The sequence below is a fragment of the Lagenorhynchus albirostris genome, chromosome 18, assembly GCF_949774975.1.
Source record: "Lagenorhynchus albirostris chromosome 18, mLagAlb1.1, whole genome shotgun sequence".
In the NCBI taxonomy this organism is placed as follows: domain Eukaryota; kingdom Metazoa; phylum Chordata; class Mammalia; order Artiodactyla; family Delphinidae; genus Lagenorhynchus; species Lagenorhynchus albirostris.
Window position 1 is genome coordinate 6,550,794 of NC_083112.1, and position 19,565 is coordinate 6,570,358.

The 19,565-nt window shown below is 48.6% G+C and overlaps 1 protein-coding gene across 3 annotated transcripts in view; it reads left to right on the plus strand.

Moving 5' to 3' along the window:
- MTUS2 (microtubule associated scaffold protein 2) overlaps positions 1-19,565 on the plus strand; it is a 321,113-nt gene that overhangs the window by 287,044 nt on the left and 14,504 nt on the right. For all 3 annotated transcript variants that reach the window (XM_060129305.1, XM_060129303.1, XM_060129304.1), the window contains one exon: positions 12,830-13,044. In XM_060129305.1, coding sequence (XP_059985288.1) covers positions 12,830-13,044 — 215 coding nt within the window. The remainder of the gene's footprint in view (positions 1-12,829; positions 13,045-19,565) is intronic.

Below are 19,565 nucleotides of genomic sequence, written 5' to 3' on the forward strand. Positions count from 1 at the left end.
ATGGAATAAATAAAGAGGGGTATTTTTCTCTCGTGTAATTGTCCGCAGACAAGAAGCCCCAGGTTTCAGCCTGAGGGAAGGAGAAGGAGGGAAAGTCGAGGGCAAGCAGCTCCCTCGTAAGAATCTGGTCTAGAAGTTGCCACATCACTTCTTCACATCCCTTGACCCAAGGACAGTCATGTGGCCCCATGGAGCTGCAAGGGAGGCTGGAAGATGGCGTGTCCAGCAGGGCATCCGTTTCTGCTAACACTTAGTATTTTGAATAAAAGAAAGAAAGGGAGATGGGGGACAGGTAGGCTCAACCACAGTTTGAAGCTCATTACTGACACCACAGTTTGCAGAGGAAACCGGTACAGGAAATGGGGGGCATCGCCGACTCTGCCTCTGCGTCTGCTTCATGCTTGATGTCCAGGAAGTCCCAGGTTCTGTTGATTCTAGCTCAGAGGTCCGTCCTACTTCTGTCCTCTCCTTTTCATTCCTGTAGTGACCTCATCTCTCCTTTTGCAAACGCCTTCTCACTCATTCCCTTCCTTTCCTTCCTGCCCCTAGCGTCCATCCCCTGTCACTGCCCCGATTAAAAACCATCAGTAACCAGAAATGCTTGTGACAAAAACAGCACTTGCCTCTAGCTAGAGCGTCTAACATGCCTCCCAGACCTACTCTGAGACAGCGTTTTTGTTTGGTTCTGTTTTCATGTCTGCCTCTCTATTCTTCTTTTTTTTTTGGCTTTTTAAAGCATTGAAGCATGGTTGATTTACAGTGTTGTTAGTTTCAGGTGTACTGGGTGATGGAAACACAAAGAGCTTACAATCTCCAGCAATAAATAAGGAACCAGTCGGGCAGTGCTTACTGTACATGACAGGCTGGGGTGGGAAGCAGCTGTTAGATGGAGGTGAGACCCTGTAAGAGAGGGAGAGTCACCGCACACACAGGCATGAGTATGGAGAGGTTGGGCTAGGCTCTGGACCAGCAGGATCCCGGCTGTGCTGGTGGGGGGCCTGAGTAAGACTGTGGGTATCCCCAGTAGGGGACATCTGGGGACCATATCAGAGGTCCATGTTATAGCTTTTAAGAAAGGTTATAACGTATTTCAGTTACGTAAAATCCTCGGTTATTTCAGAAGAGGTTCAGTCATTCTTGGTCAGTCCTGTTATTGTCTTTACACAGTGCTGAGTTAAAGACCTCCTTCCTCCAAGTGCTGTGGCAGGAGCATGGGCTGCAGGGTCCAACAGACTTGGTCTTAGTCAATGCTCCTGTGCAGGAGATTAAGCCCTCTTAGCCTCAGTTTCCTCATCTGTGAAATGGGGGTTGCACTAGGACTTACCTCCCAGCTTCTAGTGTGAGGTTGAAATGGGATAATTCAGAGTAAGTGCCAGGCTCAGCATCGTGCCTGGCCTCTATTATTAGCTGTTTATTGTTTTTTTGGGGGGGTACATAGAACCACTGAAATATTACAGTAAGAATATTTCCCACCCTTCATGAATGCTAGGGTGGGACCTAGCATAAAGAAACAGCCATGGGCTTCCCTGGTGGCTCAGTGGTTAAGAATCTGCCTGCCAATGCAAGGGACACGGGTTCGAGCCCTGGTCCAGGAAGATCCCACATGCTGCGGAGCAACTAAGCCCATGTGCCACAGCTACTGAGCCCGTGCTCTAGAGCCCATGCTCTGCAGCAAGAGAAGCCACCGCAATGAGAAGCCTGCACACCGCAACGAACAGTAGCCCCTGCTCGCTGCAACTGGAGAAGGCCCTGGGTAACTCAAAAGGGGTGTGGCTTGCCCAGGCCGCTGTCTCCTCTGAGGGAAGTGATCCCCTGGTACTCTTCAAGCCAGCATGTATTTATGGAAATCTGCCCGGGCCTGGCATTGTGCTGAGATGGGCGTCCATAGAGGAAGGCTGCACAGGGTCTAGCTAGAGTAATAGAGAAGTATTAATGCTCATCATAAACATACTCTTGAGCTATCATTAATTGCCTAAAAATTTAACTTCTTCTGTGTCTATGCTTAAAACTGGTGGGTGGAAATAATTCGAGGTGGTCCATTTTGTTCCTTGGAGTCGACTTGATGTATTTGGAAGTAGTATAGCAAAAGGATGGGAAGAGTCCATGGGGAAATGCACACCTCTTTAAAAACTAGATTCTATAGATTTCAAACATCAACCCTTCATCGATAAACCCTCGAACAACAAGTAAAGAGTCATAAGTCTGGGAAAACCTCCGAGAAAATGTCCCAAATCCCATGGAGAACACAGAATATCCAGGCCATGCATTTGACATCCTCAAGAAGGGAATGACAGTATTTAAACTCACCACCATCAAATGGACTGAAATGTATTATCTAGCAGCCCCTTGGTCTCCATCCCCTCCAAAAGCAAATAAGGGCAGTGGGGCCCCCAAACTGGGATAGAGGGTGGAGGTCAGCAACACGCCGTGGAATCCCCGCCAGCTAGGAAGCTAAGGAAGGGACAGGGTCACAGGAGTTCACTGGTTAGAAGCCTGTAGGGTGGGTTCTAGCCAGTGAGAAGGGGTCCAAAATCGCAACTGAAGCTTCTGTTTAAACATTTTTCAGGAAGTTATTGAAAGCTCCTTCTAAAAAGGATGTCCAACCTAGAGATAATGTTCACTGTTCAATTTATGTAACAAATATTAATTTGAGGTAAAATTAAAGGGTCATTTTTCAATACCATTTTGGACAGGACAAAAAAATATTAAAAATATTAAAAGCAGTAAATGCTCACTAGACCCACTATCTGGCCTGTTCAAAGCCAGCCGTCAGAGCGGCTCCCATGGTGTGTTAGATGAGCCGGCACCGGCTTTGCAGCCCAAATTAACCTGGAGGAGAGGAAAGAGCTGTGCAGAATCATCTCCCCAGAAAGCCGCTTCCTGTTTATGGGCAGTGGTCTTATTAGTTCTTATGTAGATGGCATTGGTTTCTCTTTTCAAAACTCATCATTATAACCATCCTCTTACATCCATTTCCTCTTTCCTCCTTTGCCCCCATACTTGCATTTTTCTCCTCTCAGACCAAGAAGGTTACTTCTAAGCATTGCAGTTACATTCACACAGGATCGGTCATTATCCATTTGTTGAAAGGCTCATCCTTTATCTTAAGGAACACATAAAAATGGCACAAAGTAATTTATGACTCGAAAAGCACCTTAAACTAATTGGGATTTTTGTATCTGTTTCTCCTTATATTTCTTTGTTTCCATTCTCCCAAAACATAAGAGCAGTATTACTATTACTATTCGAAAGAGCACTGCTGAGATTCAGAGCACCTGGAGGGACTTCCACCTCCCGAGTTCTCGCTGTGTCAGCTTGGACAAGTGATTTAACCCCTCTGAGCCTCCATTTTCTCTTCTATAAAATCAGAGCAAAAATGCTGGCTTCCCCCAGCTTTGAAATGTGTTGCAAAGATTTAAACAAGTTAATATTGTGTGTTAAAGAGCTTCATAAATGAAGACACAGAAACGTCAGTCGTTGATATTGCTACTAATGTCTCCTGTCGCTGGGCACTGAGTCATTCTGCAAAGCACATTCTCTCTGCAGATGAAGCTTCTCTCTTTAGGGCTCCATTTTGGAGGGAGATCATCATAAAAATGGTATACCCTTCCCTGTCTTCTTCAAGAGAGGACAGTGGGCAAATATAAACTCTTCTTGATGACCCTTGGTCACCATTACAATATCCATAGAATTCTAGCATGCCAGGGCAGAAGGGGGCTGAACACTAAAGGTGCCTATCTTCATCCGCTCGGGCTGCTATAACAAAATACCATACGTTGGGTGGCTTAAACAGCAGACATTTGTTTTCCCACAGTTCTGGAGGCTGAAGTCCAGATCAGGGGCTGGCTGGTTTCTGCTGCGGCCTCTGTCCTTGGCCTTTGGGAGGACATCTTCCGCCTGTGTCCTCACCTGGCCTCTGAGACATCCCTGGTGGCTTTTCTTCTTGTACGGACACCAGTCATGTTGGACTAGGGCCCCACTGTAATGGCCTCATTCTAACTTAATCACCTCTTCAAAGACCCCATCTCCAAATAGGGTTGCACTCTGAGGTCCTGGGGATGGGGGCTTCAACATGTGGCTTTAAGGCGAATACACTTCAGCCTGTAACAGTGCCTGACCTCCTCATTTTATGGATAAGGATGTGGAGACCCAGAGAGGTTGAGTGAGTTGCCAAAATTCCCACAGCTCGTGTCCGCAGAGCCTGGCCTGGAGACCAGGGCTCCTTCTGCCTCCCCCGCCTTACTGAGTCTTGCCTTTGTCTCCTGTCCCTTCTGGGTGTCACCTGACCACTTCTGTCTTGGGCTCTCACTCCCCAACCCCTCCCCACCCCTTCTAATCTGTTGGAAACTCTGACAGTCCGGATTCAGTGTGCAGGAAGGGTTTCTTACTGTCATTCTGTGTGGAAGTTTAAGTTGTAAAGGGGTGGGGTGTAAGTGGGCACTTCAGGACACATATTTGGGGATCTTGAGGCTCCTGTATATATAGTCATCCAGTTTGGAGGCCGTGTTCCCAAAATTTGACCCACAGGTAAATGTTAATGCACTCTAAAAAGCCACCTTGATGAGAAACCTTTCCGTATTTGTTCCATAGCATTGGAAACGCCTAGCAGCTAGAAAGTGCCCTTCATCTTACTGCATCCCGTGCCTCTCGTATTCTCCCCCGAACCATTTACACACCCTCAGGTAGGGAAGCACATCTGTCAACCTGTGCCTGCCTCACTGGGGGAGATTTAATAATGAGAGTTTATCCTGAGGTCTCATGCTTTTAAGACTTCAACACTTACAAAATAGGCCACAGCATATGCCCACGTGAAATGAAATATTATCGTTAATGATTGAAGTGTCGCAAGGCTTGTCAAAATTCAGCAGTCCTGAATTTCACATTTTTCATACTAATTGACAGCATCCAGAAGGGCCCTTCTTGCGTACCGCGAACCAGAGGTGAATTCCACCATAACGTTTGTGAACCATGGGCCCTTGTATGTACATGAATCCGGCTATTAGTTCAGTAGAGATTTATTTGGTGCCTAATGTGTGCTTTTCTCCCCAGTTCGACTCCTCCTCTGATGTTTGCCTCTCCTTAAACGGCACCACCGTCCCCAGTCGCTCAGACCAGTAGCCTGAGTCATCCTCGATGCCGATTCCTGGCTTTCCCTCACCTCCCTCGTCCAATCCAGGAGCAGAAGAAGGTGGCTTTGCCTCCCAAATGCCTCGCACACCCATCCAGCCCTCACCAGTCTGCATCCCCAGTCCCGGGCACCGTTATATCCGCCTGGACCCCAGAAATGTCCTCCGCGCGGCTTTCCTTGCCTCTGTCGGGCAATTCTCCATGCAACCACCAGGGGGCTCTTGTAAAAGCTTCATGAGCTCTTGTTTTCCCCCGTTTTAAGACTCGCGGGGGCGGGGGCGGGCGGTCTTCCAGTTAGAGGACTACAATCCCCACTCCTCTCCGGGGACCACGGGCCCCGCGTGATCTGACCCCGCCTCTCTCCATCTTCACCTCCCTCCACTGGCTCCATCACGGGTCCTCGAGCCCCGTGTTGTCTTCCTGTTCCTTAAGTGAGCCGAGTGTTCCCACCTCCGGACCTTTGCTCTGGCGGTTCCTGCGCCTCGAAACCCCTACCTCTAGCTCTCTGGACGCCGCCCCTTCCCCGTCGTTCACATCCACCTGGGTGGTGTTTTCTCCGGCACCTCCTTCATCCGCCGGCCGCCGGAATCTGACCCCGGCCCTAGCCCTTCCCTAGCGTTGCTCTCATTTAACGTCCTTCACTACAGTTGTCTCAGGTTTTCACGATCTAACTTTTTGCCGTTTAAAATTTTTGCCCGCGTCTGTCTTTGCCCACCTGACAGCGTGTCTGATTCACCATGGGACTGGGCGTGGCCCGTAGCAGGTGCTCAGTAAATTCAATTACTGTCTACTGATGTTCCACCTGCCTCTCTGACCGGGCCCTGGGGATACCGCACGGACCTGCAAAGATGCCGGGAGACCCAGGACTCTCCCCCTGGCTCTTTCACTCCCATTTCTACTCCTAGTCTCTGAACCTTTCCTCCATCTCAGCCCCTCCTTTTCTCTCTTGTTGACATTTTCATCAAAAAGAAGGTCCTAAAGAAAGAGAAAGAGAGAGCGGGGCAGTAGAGGGCAGTGTGGCCAGGATCTCAGGCAGCGCGTTTCATGGACTGAGCCTGCGGCCTCCTGTGGGTCGATTTGACAAGTGTGAACAGAGACCTTCGCCACCAGAGGGCTTTCCCAGGCATTATAGCTCCCCCTGGTGGGCACTGATTTGTTACAGGATCACTGCCATCCAAAAAAAAAAAAAAAAAAAACCCCGAAAAAGCTTCACAAAGACGCTCACAATCTTTAACCCCACGTAACTCTACTCCTGGAAATTTGCCCTGATGAACAAAGCAGAACAGTATATGAGTGACACAAAACAAATGTCCGACAATAAGGACATGTAAATTACGGTGCATCCACATGGAAGTACAAGGTAGCCGTAAGAATATTAAGTAGGAAGACATGGAAACGTCCTAACAGAATATTCAGAAGTCATACCACTGCAACAGCTATGAAGGGACTACACAAAGGGAAAATTTCATTTTCTTTGTGTAGTGAGTTGCGGGTAATTTTTAAATTACATTTTTTCCTTGAAAGTTATTTTGTCTTTTCAATTACTCCCCATCTCTCAAAGAAACAACTTAATCTTTTATCTACTGTGAGATGTCCTGTCACTATGTAACGATACTGACTATTATTTTACTAGGGCTACCGTACAAAGTACCGCAGGCTGGGGGACTTAAACAACAGAAATTAGTTTTCTCATAGTTCTGGAGGCTGGAAATTGAGATCAAGATGCCAGCAGGGTTAGTTTCTTCTGAGGCTTCTCCTCTTGGCTTATAGATGGCTACACAGGTGTCTTTGTCCTGTAGTCTCCAGTCATATTGGATTAGGGCTGACCCTAGTGACCTCATTTTAACTTAATGACCTCTGTAAAAATCCTGTCTCCAAACATGGTCACATTCCGAGGTACTGGCGGTTAGGACTTCAACATATAAATTCTAGGGGCACACAGTTGAGCCCGTAACAGTGACTGTTATAATAGTACCACGTATTTATATACAGTATCATTTCTTCATATTTAGATGGCTTATCTTATGATCGTTACATCTAAAGCACTTCCTGTGACATAAAAGGCAGTATAGTATCATTCCGTATGCTTTATCATGAGTTAGAGCCAGATAATTTTCTCCAGTTTAAGTCTAGTGCTGTAATTACTCATGTTTGCTGCCTCTTTGGTAAACCAATAACAAGTTGTAATTATTCAAGGGACATTTGGGGCAATTGTTTAAAGAAAATTGATCTTACTCACTGGGTTTTTTTCTCTCTCATTTGATGTATGAACTGTGGTATATATGTATATACTGGGTACACACACTATATATTCATGCATACATACATATATATGTTCAGTGGTTTAAAACTGTACAACAGACTCTGATAATCTCGTTTTTGCTTTTCAAACTCATGCTTATGAATTAGAAATGTCATAATACTCCTGGCCTGTCATAATCCTGTTCTTTTAGAAATTATTTTCTCAGCTTCTTAGGTTCTAGGGATTTATTATTGTGGTGTTTGCCTCTCACACTATAAAGTACCAAATGTTTTCTCATGAATAGAAATAATGAAAGCAAGACTCCAGATGTTACCCATTAAATTAGCCTGCGTTAATCCCTATCTGCCCCAATAGATAAATTTTTCAAGATTTACCAGAGGCAAGAGGATGTTTATTTCTTTAGGGACTCTGTTACTGGAGCTCTTTCCCTGGTGCCTCAGCTGCGCTTCTTATCCAATATCTTCTGCAGGCCTGGGGCTTATGACATGGGGTCATTTCAAGAATAGAAGTGTCACCTCTCATATATAATAGCGATTGGGAATTTGGGGGTTGGTGCTATATGTGGGAAAGTGATTACGTTGCCACTTCATAGACAGCAAAACTGAGGCCTGCCAAGCTCATGATTTATTGAAGGCAACAGTACAGTTCAGGGACAGCTGTCGGATGAAAATCAATCATTTCTGACCCCTCAAAAGAGTGCCAGGCCCATGAATCATCCTGCCACGAACATAAATAAAATCGCAAGTTAGATGGAAAAGTCCTATCCTTTCTGACCACAGGCTACATAACCTTTGAAAACCTAGTCTTCTCCTTAGTCATGGTAGTAATTTTTTTAAATGTTTTAACTCATAAAATATGAAAACACATAATAGGATTTTCTCAAATACATACTGTTGCAGGTTTGTTGGGCAGTGAGCCCTGTAACTGAAACGCACAGCCTCTAAGGGAGGGTCAGAAATACAGATGCATTTCCATTCCAAGTACAAGTACACTGTCATCCTCTTTCTGCATCTTGCCTTTTTTGTTTAACGGTGTATTACAGATCATTCCACGATAACATGAAAAGATTCACCTTATTTTTTTACTGGTTACCCGTATCCCATGGCACGTAGGATTTGTCCTATGTGAATAGTGGATTTATCATCATTTATTTAACTAGCCCCCCACTATTTCCTGAAGGCAAATCGTGCTGTAGCAGTCATCCTTGACCAAATTTTTTGTGCCCTTGGGAAATTGTTAGGTTAAAAGATATGTGTCATTTAATTTTTCCTCCAGTGTAACTGATTTGTTATTATTCATTTCTTTACTTTTTTGTTTTATTCCATCTATGCGATCTATATAGTCAACTTACTGTTCTGATTTCCTAAAGATACTGATATTAGTATATGACAAATACATATTTCCCATACAAAATAGTACTTGTTAAAGAAAAATACATGATGAGCATTTTTTATTATCTTCATTTGAGTCTTATGTGCTATTTCTAGTTAAGAAACAGTAAGAGTGGTTCTCAGGTTCCCTTAGGCTCCACAGATATCCGTGTGTGCGTGTGTGTGTGCGCGTATAAAACAGTGTAGTGGTGGAATTTTTATTTTGTCAGCAAACATCGTCATCATTGTTATACAGAATCTCAAAGTCCAAACGTGAACTTTTCCTCTACAAAAACATCTAAATTTATCCTCTGAGATATTTTTCCTGTCATGTTATTTTGCAGATTTTCTTTCCATATTTGGTAAGAACTTTATTGAGGTATAATTCACGTGCCATAAAATTCACTCATTTAAAATGTGAATTGAAAACAATTCAGTGGTTTTTAGTATATGCAGTTATGCAACTGTAACTATAATCTGTTTTAGAACGTTTTCATCACCCCAAAAAGAAATCCTTTCGCTGTCACCCTTCTCAAGCTCCCATCCCTAGCTTTTAAATTTTGAAAGATAAAGATACTTGTGCCCTCCAGAGGAGCTTCTCAGTCATACCCCACCATCGGTCCCTCGAGGGCCGGTTTCCTCATAGCCTCCCTGTATTATCACAATATTTCATTTTGATCAGCCTCATAGGTGGACAACATCTCCTGCTTCGATCTGCACGTATTGAATCATGGATGGTGCCGACCATCTGTTCTCATGTTTCTGGGCTGTTTATGCTTCATCGCTGCACTGCTTTGTGGACCTATTTTAAATACAAACAAACATGTTGTTGTCACTGCTTCATTTTGATCCCATCCACCGGGGCAGGATGCATGGGGCAAAGACGGCTAGGAAGTTAGTTCTACGGAAACAAGAGCACCCTCCAAAGAGGCCCCCCATGCACCCAGAAACCCGCCCCGGGGCTCGCTGCCCGGGACTTACCCGTCATTACCCTGTGCCCGCCCCCCGCCATTCTTGTGTTTTGGATGACACTCCACCCTCCCCCAATGTAGGTAAAATAATTGCTCCTTGGCGGGGTGGGGGAGGGGTGGACTGGGAGTTTGGGGCTAGTAGATGTGAACCATTACATATAGGATGGGCAGAGCACAGGGAACTATATCCAGTCTCCTGTGATAAACCATGATGGAAACGAATAGGAAAAAGAGTGTCTGTGTGTGTGTAACTAAGTGCTTCTCCGTTGGCCTCAGTCTGGCTTTGTCTCAATCCATGAAACACTGTTTTTTAATGGACGTTCCATGGTCTTTGTTCTGTTAAAACCCAGTCACCCTAGGATAAACCTGTCTTTATATATACACCTCTTCCCTAGTCTGTGGATCCTGATAGCTTTTTCACTAGCTGGGGTCCCTGGTGAAATTCTAATAACTTCCCCAAGTTGGAGGGTCTTTGGGGAAAGCTGGAGCTCTGTTTCAGCCGGGGCTCAGACTCCTGGGAACAGGTGATTCTTCACCACCACCTCCAGACCTGAGCCACTGTGACCTTTAGCTCCTGGTAGGTTCTTTCTGTGGGGACTATAGCCTCCCGTGACCTCACTACCAGGGACCAGAAAGCCTCAGCCCGAGTCTGCTGTTCCTGCTGTATTTGTTAGCGATCGAGCAAAACGCCCTTTCACTACTTGTGGTGGGAAGCCCGGTGCACGCCCAACCATTCGTCCTGAGGTACCTATACCTGACCGGAAAGACGTACTCACAGCAGGTGTGACAATAAGATATATGTTCAAGGGAATCCCTAGCATATTTGACTCCCAGCATTTGTAACACACCCTCCTCTATACCACAAAAGCATTTTCAGGATAACGTGATAATCAGTCATAAGCCTAACTTTCCTGACTCACTCTATAAACAATTAGAAAAAAGAAATTTCAATTTAAAGATGATTCGATTGATATTCAAATGAGAAGCACATAGTGCCAAGTCTGTGATATTCCTGCCAGGCCTACCTGACCTGAATGTAATAATGAGGAAAGCTCAGAGAGGCCAAATGGAAAGACTGGCCTGTCATCTTCAAAAGTGTCCAGGTCCTGAAAATCCAGGGAAGACCGAGGAAGTATCCCAGACAAAAGGAGACTGGGGATAGTTAAACGCAGCTCGTGATTCAGAACGAGATCCTTTTTCTAGAAAGGACATTATTAGGACAACTGGTGAAATTTTAATGGGTCTGAGCATTGGAGGGCACTGTTGGATCAGTGTTGATTCCTGACTTTGATGACTGCATTGTGGTTACGTAGGAGAATGTCCTTGTTTGTAGGGAATATATGCTAAGGAATTCGGGGTTGATGAGACAGCAGTCAGCCTCTGATTCTCAAATGGTTCAGGGGGAAAACGTCATTTGGACAATAATGTCCTTGTACCGTACTTCGGACTTTTCTCTGTTTGTGATTTTTTTTTAAATACAAAAATGGCTTTGAAAAACCTCGACGGTAATTGTAGCAATTGCTTAGAATGTAGACCAACCAAACACTTCGGAGGAGTATTTTTTCACCCACATGCTTTAGAGTTGCTGGCACAGGTGACAGCAAAAAGCAGAGGGCTTTTCAAGTCAGTGTGGTCATTGCTTTAAAATTCCCTGCAGACGGTGCGTCCTCTATGGGGTGCCCCCCACCCACCCTCAGTACACCCTGACTACACCGGCACATCCTAACAACGCTTCACGGTTGTGTGTCAGAATCCTCCAAAAAATGATGGGACACAGGACACAGGGCCAGTCGAAGCCCTGGACCAAGAAGGCCTTTGGGGACAGCGTTAGGCTGCTGGGCTGGCCAGACTCTTACACGCTGTGCACACAGGGCAGGATCCAGCCCGTCCATAGCTCATTTCGCCAGGGAACAAATGTTTTTAAACATCCCCTGTGCTAATTAACAAACTCTTTGAGAGCCGAGTGTGGCAAAGAAACCGTTGAATTAGCTGCACCTTTAGGGTGGGACTTCTGATTCGGGTGTTTCAAACGCCATGTAACTACCTTGGATGAATGGTCCTGATCATAACAGCCACCCCTAGTGTGCAGATTATCCTGAACCAGTACCGATGCTGCTCACTCAACTTCAGAGTAAGCGACAAGCCCCCCCTGACTGCAGCACAGAGCAGGGAGCGTAGAGGCCCCAGTCTTGGTGGAGCGAGTGAGGTGTCCGTCCACTTTGACGTCTGCGTGCGTGTGCACCGTCACCTCCACGGGACCTAAACAGACTGGATTGTCAGGCAAGGCTTTCTCCTTCTTGGAAGCAGTTTGCAGTTGAGGAAGAGACTTTGAAATGAGAGCAGTCTGCTCTGGCCCAGGGGAGGCACGAACTCTAAGTGCTGTCGCAGCCCCTCCCCGCGAAGCAAACCAGAACTGCGGCAGGGCGACCCCCCCGTGCAAAGGGGTGTTGAGTGGTTACCCGTCCTTCCTCCAGTGGGGAAGGATGCTGCTGGTGAGGTCTCGGTCACTGAAAGGACCCACACGCACACTTCCTCTGCGATTGTCCCATGCGGCATGTCAGCCTGCAGAGAATCCCGTGCCTCCCGTCTTGTCTCCAGCCTCCAGGCGTGCCCAGGTCTCAAGCCTTGATGGGTGTAAGAGTCACCGTGGCCCTTGTGAGGAGTTGACGTGCTGGGCTCCTGTCTGGGGTTTCTGATCCACCAGGGTGTGCCTAGGAGCGTGCATTTGTAACAAGCACCCAGTATCTGTGATGCCCATGGTCTGTGGACCCTCAGCGAGCCCTGATCTAGCGGCAGAAACATGCGGCTTGTGGTCAGAAAGCCCAGATTTGCCTTCGCAGCTCATGCTTCACACGCTGAGTGGGACCTTGGGCTGGTTGCCGGAGCTCCCCAGGGCCCAGGTTCACCCCAGCATCCAGGGTCTGTGTTGGGGATCAAATGTGGTAGGGAGGAAAGCACTCGACAAACGGTGAAGCTCCGCAGAAGGACGGGGACCTGGCCTTGGTCCTTACGTCCACCTTGATGTGGTACTCGTGGGGGCTGCAGCACTTTCGGTGCGTCCTGGCCAGTTTTTTAAGTGTCGCTCTCCCTGTCCCCAGCCTTCCATGCGGCGAAGTGCGAGAAGCTGCAGAGGGAGAAGGCGGAGCTGGAGCGGCGCTGTGAGGATGAGGTGCGCAGGCTGGGCTGGCGGCAGCAGGCTGAGCTGCGCGACCTGGAGCGGCGGCTGCAGCTGCAGTTCGAGACTGAGGTGGCGCAGCTCCAGGAGGAGCACCGCGCACAGCTGCTGCGGGTCGGGTGTCAGCACCAGCGGCAGGTCAGTCTGCGCCCCGGCCCAGGCCCTGTCCTTGCCGTCGTCGGGAGACGCGGGTGGGAGGTGGAGGGGAGCCGCTTTGGCCAGGAGTCCGTGCAGCAAGCAGGTGAGCTTCCGGTCAAGCCCGCTCTCCCCACCTCGTTTCTCTCCTCTGTCCCCTCCCGTCGTCCCCCGCAGCCACTCTGGTCTCCCCGCCTTGTGCTCCCAGGCACACTCCCACCTCCGAGATTTTGCTCGCTGTGCCCTCTGCCTGGAATGCTCTCCCTCTAGAAACCCCATGGCTCCCTCTCTCCCTCCCTTGCAGACTTTTCTCAGTGAGGCCTTTCCTGATCCAAAATCACAGCTCCTTCCCCACGTTGTGCACACTCTTCCTGTTTAGTTTTTCCTCGGCACTTAGTACTACCTAATGTATGAGAACTTTTACTTTGTACCCTATTGATCTTCTGCGTACTCCATAAGGACAGTGATGATGACAGACACATGTGTATCTAGCACGTGCTGTGTGCCAGGCCCTGCTCTTCCCTCTTTACATGTACTAACTCATTTAGCCCCCACGATAACTCTTAGAGGGAGTACCATTATTGTCCCCATTTTACAGGTGAGAAAACTGAGACCCGGAGGTTAAATAACTTGCCAGCATTCACGCTTATGAAAGAGCCAGGGTTGGACCCAGTCTGATCCCAGGGTCCGTGCTCTCGAGCACTGAACTCGAGTTTTCTGCCGGGTTTACTGCTAAATCTCTGGCACAGGACCGCCTGCCTGCACAGAGCGAGCCTTCAGTGTGTATTTGCTGAATGAAAGAAGGATTCCGCTCATTAACCTTAGCCCAGCAGTCTCCCTAGAGAGGGTCATTCATCCTGGCGTAGCTGGGGAAGAATTCCCAGGGAGCCTGTCAGCCCGAAAGCAGGTAGGAGCCTGGCGTGCCCATCCCCACGGCCAGCTGCCGTGTCCGTTACCGTGTTGGCGCCGGTGTGACAGGCAGGTTAAGACGAGACCACTCTGCTTCCGAGGGAGCTCGTTTGCCCCTCCCTCTTCCTCCTGACTCCCCAAGGCTCTGACGCCTTAATGCCCACCTTCTAATTGTGTATCGTTACCCCTAGTCTGCTCATGGTATCCCTAAGGTAAACTGGCATTTGTGAAGAGCTCACTTTACATCTCAGGCTGGTGCCGAGTGGCCCTTCACTATCATGAACGTTTGGGCTGCCTCCCCGGTAGGTAATCTGGATGGCGCTGGTCCCCAGAGGCTTGTGAATCATGGCGGGCATGGGAGAAATCTCAGAGTAGTAATAAGTGCTATTGTTGGGATAAACGGTCTCCTGTTTGACAACACTTTCTTCTATTCAGCATCTTGGGTTAGTCATCCCCCTTTTTCTAGAGGCCTGTGGAAACCAGACGCATCTGCCTGCTTGAGGTGGTACAGACTTAGAGGCTGGGAGACAGATAGGTTACAGCTAAGGTTACCTGCTGGGCTAAGATTAGAAGATTAGATTCAGCACCTTGGCTTCTCAGCTGGCTTTAAGTGGACATTTGCACGGCTGCCGTCTTTCGTCTTACCTGCTTCGTGGTCCCTTGATACAGCTCAGACCTGGTGCAGATACTGGCTTGTTCTTTGCCCTGTATCCTGGGGCTGTTCATTCCCAATTTTACACAAAGAATGTATTTATACCCATATTCACTGACTTTTGGTCCAAAGTTCTGGGTTGGTTGAGAAGATGCCAAGAGATGGAAGGAAGGGCAGGAGGTGGTCCCCTGGCAGAAGGATGAGCCTCTGAACAAACGCTCATGCTGGGGTGTCGTGTGTGGGAAACCCAGGAAGCCAGGGCCACTGCCGAGCGGAGCCCGTCCGCCAGTGGAGGGAGCCGGGGCAGAACCTCGCTAAGTTTTGTCGGTGCAGGAGCCTGTGCTGGGGGGTTGTGGCCTCATCTGCCTTTGAGCTGGGACAGCGGCCTTTTACAGATTTCATAGTGGGAGAGATTGGAGGCCCTGACTTTCCCACTTGAGAGTGAGTTACATGAGCCACTTATGCATATTTTAAAAGTGCTCCGTCTCCTGAGAGCTCTGAGTCCTGTTCTCCCGGATCCTTTACAGCTGAAGTGATTCATTTGCTTATTCATCCATCTAAGCAAAGAATAGTCAGTGAAGGTCCGCCGCACACGCGGCCTCATGACGTCACACTGCAAGGGATGCCAACATTTATAAAACGTGGACTTGCTTGTTCCGTAGCCTCGGGTTATAGATCCAGGGAAGTTCTGAGGCACTTTCTCCAGAAACTGTAATACTGGGTGGGAAATACAGATTCTGTGTTTAGGAACTGAGAGTTTCCTTCCAGATGGGAGGATGAGGGAAAGCTTTATGGTGGAAAGAGCATCTGCACGCTTTACATTCGAGTAAATCATTCCTATAGAAACCCACTGGTTTGGGGGCAGGGGGAGGGATGGATGGTTGAAATCTACGTATTACTCAGGCCCCTGATTCGGCTCCTGCTGCTGGATGTTGGCTGTTGTCTTGACCTTCAGCTTCTCCAGCAGGGAGCGCGCAGGCCACCAGGAAGAAGGTGAAATGCACATCAAGCCATATTCTAATTTCCAGGTAGAGTAAATGCTCATGTATTTGGTCCAGGAGGGGGCTCGGTGCCTGGCCGCAGTGGGGGTCTGGAACGTCCGTGGTTCCAGCGATCTGTGCCCACCCTCCACACTCAGGGCCTCTTTGTGGGGGACAGTCGGCGTTCGGCAAGGCTGACCCATAGATCCTGCCATCTCGAGCCTTAAAACTCAAGTTCACCAATGGGGCCTCTCCTGGCGCCCCGGTGCCCCGGCCGGCAGCGCGGAGGCTGCTTCCGTTCTGACGCAGGAATTTCTGAGGCTTCTCTCTGATCAGGAACTCCCTCGAGAAGGCCGGCTGACCTCTGACCTTACCGCAGGATGCCCCTAGGAAGATCCAGCTGTCCACTTGCCTCGAGCGGCAAAGACCATCTCTCTCTCTCTCTGTCTCCACATGGGAGTCACTGGGGAGCTTCTGGCAAAGCACTCCTCCTGTCTGCACCCCGCGCTGATGGAATCAGAGTCACGGACTGGGGCTTCCCGGGGCCCAGAGCTGCAGCTGTCTGGTGTCGGGGGATGTGCAGGGCCTCCTTCTTTAGCCCTGCAGACAAGTTAGGGTATGAGCAGGGGCGTGGCCTGGCCTCCTGGCTTTCTTACGTGCCTTTAAAGACATGCTAGGACTCTTATCTTAAAAGTCGGATTATAAAGGTGTTTCATCAAATCAGTGCTCATTCTAGAGCTAGCCGTACATGAACAGAAGCCAGATTTCCCAAGCTTCCCTATCTCAGGGCACACGAAACAGATTTTTCAACGTAAACACAAATGCTTTTCCTTTTCTGCTCCAAAGGTACTCGCCCACGGGGCCTGGTGTTCAGTGATCAGACTTGTGACCTTTGACCCTCTCCCTCCAAGACCCTATGGTAGTTTGTCTCTCTCCCTGACCCGGCCCGGAAGCCCCTCGTGCAGGGCTCCCTGGTTCCTAAAGGCATTCTGGATTCTGCATTTTGAGCAGAGACTCCTTTCCAGAGGAGCAGTAGTGTTCAGCCTTTGGCGTTTACGTTGGCTTTGTCTCATATCCGGGACACACTTTGTAACCTTTCCTAAAGAAATCATCCTTTTAGACCTAACTGGGAGGCCCAGCGTGCCCACGCTTAATCAGACCGTGCAGAGGCCACTTCGGCCATCATCTCGCATTCTGCCCCACATCCGTCCCGCACAGCAGGTGCACAGCTGCCATCAGCGAAACCACGCTCTCTGATCAAATAGAATGAGGTCCCGAGGGCCCCTCTGTCTTCCGGCGCCAGAGCCCCGCCCATCGCAGCCCAGAGCCTCCGGACACTGGAAAGAGGCAGAGCCGGGCAGATAGAAGCCTCCGTGAACACCTGCCCACGTGGTGGGCGGCAAAGGGGCAAAGGCACAGCCCGGAGGGGCATGAGGTCAGCCCAGGAGCTCTGGTGGGGCTGGCTGCCTGCTCGGAGTCGGTACCCAGGATGATGTAGCAGGGATGCAGGGACAGAAGGGATGGTGAGTCGTCTCGTGGAAGGAGAGTCGTTCAGAGAGCCCTGGAGAGAAAAGACAGGGGCAGCTCCCTCTGTCTCATCAGATAGGAAGACACGTCGCAGATGGGGGCAAATGGGAGTTTAATCTGGTTTTCTTTAATGAGGAAAGCCGAGACAATGTGAAGCCCATGCGTCTTCATTCTAAATGGAAGTCTTCTCTCAGTGAATTGCCGAAGGCTCCCATAATTGCATTTTGCAAATGGCTGAATGAAGTAAGCCCACAGCTCTATTCTTACCCATCGGAGAGGGCGGCTTCCCAGCCCTTTGCTTTGCTGGAACTCAGCTAAACAGCAAACAGCTGCAGGAACAGAGCCTGGTGCAGGGACCAGCTGCTGCTCTGTACCCCTGGGACTACTTGATGGGCACATGGACAGACCTCCGCAGCCAGCTCAGAACTTTGTCCTCCTGGAAGAGGGAGGAGGCTGGCCCAGCAGAGATTTTGGGGGGACGGGGGCACCCAGGGTTCTAAAAGGAAGAAAATGAAGGTTCACCCAGCATAAGTTGGCTGTGGCCGGATAATGGCTTAGCGCCTCTGTCTCGTTTTCGGTGATCTACAACGCAAAACGTATCTTGTGTGTCCCTTGGGTCAACTTGTCTGAATCCCCTCAAATGCCTGCCGACCTGGAGGTCTTCTCAGGCTGAGAGCTCGGACGGGCTGCTGCCCCGTGCTCTGGAAAGAAGCCTAGAGCCATAGAGGAGAAGCCATGGGGATTGAAACTGGGATAAGAAAGGGGACGGCCAACAGTGCACGGCCCCTTCCTTGTAGAGGGAACAGTCTTTAAAAACCATACGCATGTCTAGAAACCTCAATCACTCGAGAGTAAGGACCATGATGCCCAGATTTTGGCTCACTGACTCTCACTGGTTTCCTTCAGAACATCCTGGGCTTCCTCTCATTGCATGTGGAGGAATTCGGGGATCAGTATTTCATCCCCAGAAGCCCCTCTGAGAGGCTGTAACAGACAGATCACACCCTTACATCATCCTTGGTATATTGGGTGTGGTATTCCATCACCACTAAATCAAAGACCTGACTCCACCAAGGCAGGAGGGCATGCGGTGAAGCGCCACCCTTGCTGATCAGAGCAGATCCACCGCCAGGACGAAAGGGACTCTTCTGGAACGTAGTCCCGGCATCCATCTCTCTTTTCTGAAACCACCCGTGGCAATTTGGGTAAGAACCCAATAAATTAGAATCATACTAAGGACGGATGAAAGATTCTTCTTTATACTGAACTAACATACCTCCAAACAATGTGTGGGTACTTGTTTCTAACGGAAGTCACCAGCGGAGCGTAAGGAAAACCGGTTCCATTTTTTTTTAACCGATGATTTGTTTTTCCAAGAGACTGAAAGTCTTTGGACAAAGATTCCATAAAAAACCTTCATATAAACAGGATTTGGACAATTAAAAACTGCAGTAATCGGCCTTTCTGCTGAGTGGAGTCATAGCTCTGAGCCTCGAGTGAAGTATTGTTTAATCAAGAATGGCCAGTAGGTAAAAGTGAATCGTCGCATACCATGTCCATTTTCATGGCGTGATGCAGCTTTCCGAACGCTGTCAAGTTCGTTGTTGGTCTTGGCAGTGATATTTCTGTTTTAGTGGATGACACTTCCTTTTACCATAGGAGACAGAAGTCGGGCCAACTTTCCCAAGCAATGATGGTATCCAGAATGGGAATCTATCCCATTTTAAAATACAAACACTCCCATGCGTCCCCTTCACAAGCGGGCTTCCTTTCTTGTGAAGAGTTCTTCCTCCTTTTACAGATCAAAGATCAAAGATTATCCCCAGAGAAATGAGACCCTCTGAGAGGTGGCTGGACAGTGTTCTGAGCCGGTCCGCCGCAGAGCTTCAGGGCATGGGCAGGTGCGCTGGTTCAGTGTTGTTCAAATGCTAGGTTTTGACACCTTAGTACGTTGTGAAATGAATTTAGCGGTTTGTAACTGCATTTTGAAAAACAACAAAGGAACATAGAATAAAAATTTAAAAACGAGATTACTGCAGGTAACAGGGGAAAGTGTCATTTTGCGAAACTTTGGTTTCACACACACGCCCCGTGTATGCATGTGTGTGTGTGTGTGTGTGTGTGTGTGTGTGTGTGTGTAACAATGTACAATGGTGTTTTTACAGTGGGTCACCGACAGAGAATTTGGAAAAACATTGTTCTGGTTTGCTATCACAGGGAGAGGTCGTCTTATGCAATGACTCCTGTAAGTCATACATTTGAAGTTAAAATAACAGCTGCAACAACAAAAGTAACAAAAGCAGTAAAGATGGAAGGTGTGTGGTGGGGCCAGAGATCAGGAAGGGGGAAAATAAAACATCCTGGGCTGGCGTAGCACAGGGAGATCAGCTCGGTACTTTGTGACCACCTGGGGGGAGGCGGTGGATAGGGAGGGTGGGAGGGAGGGAGATGCAAAA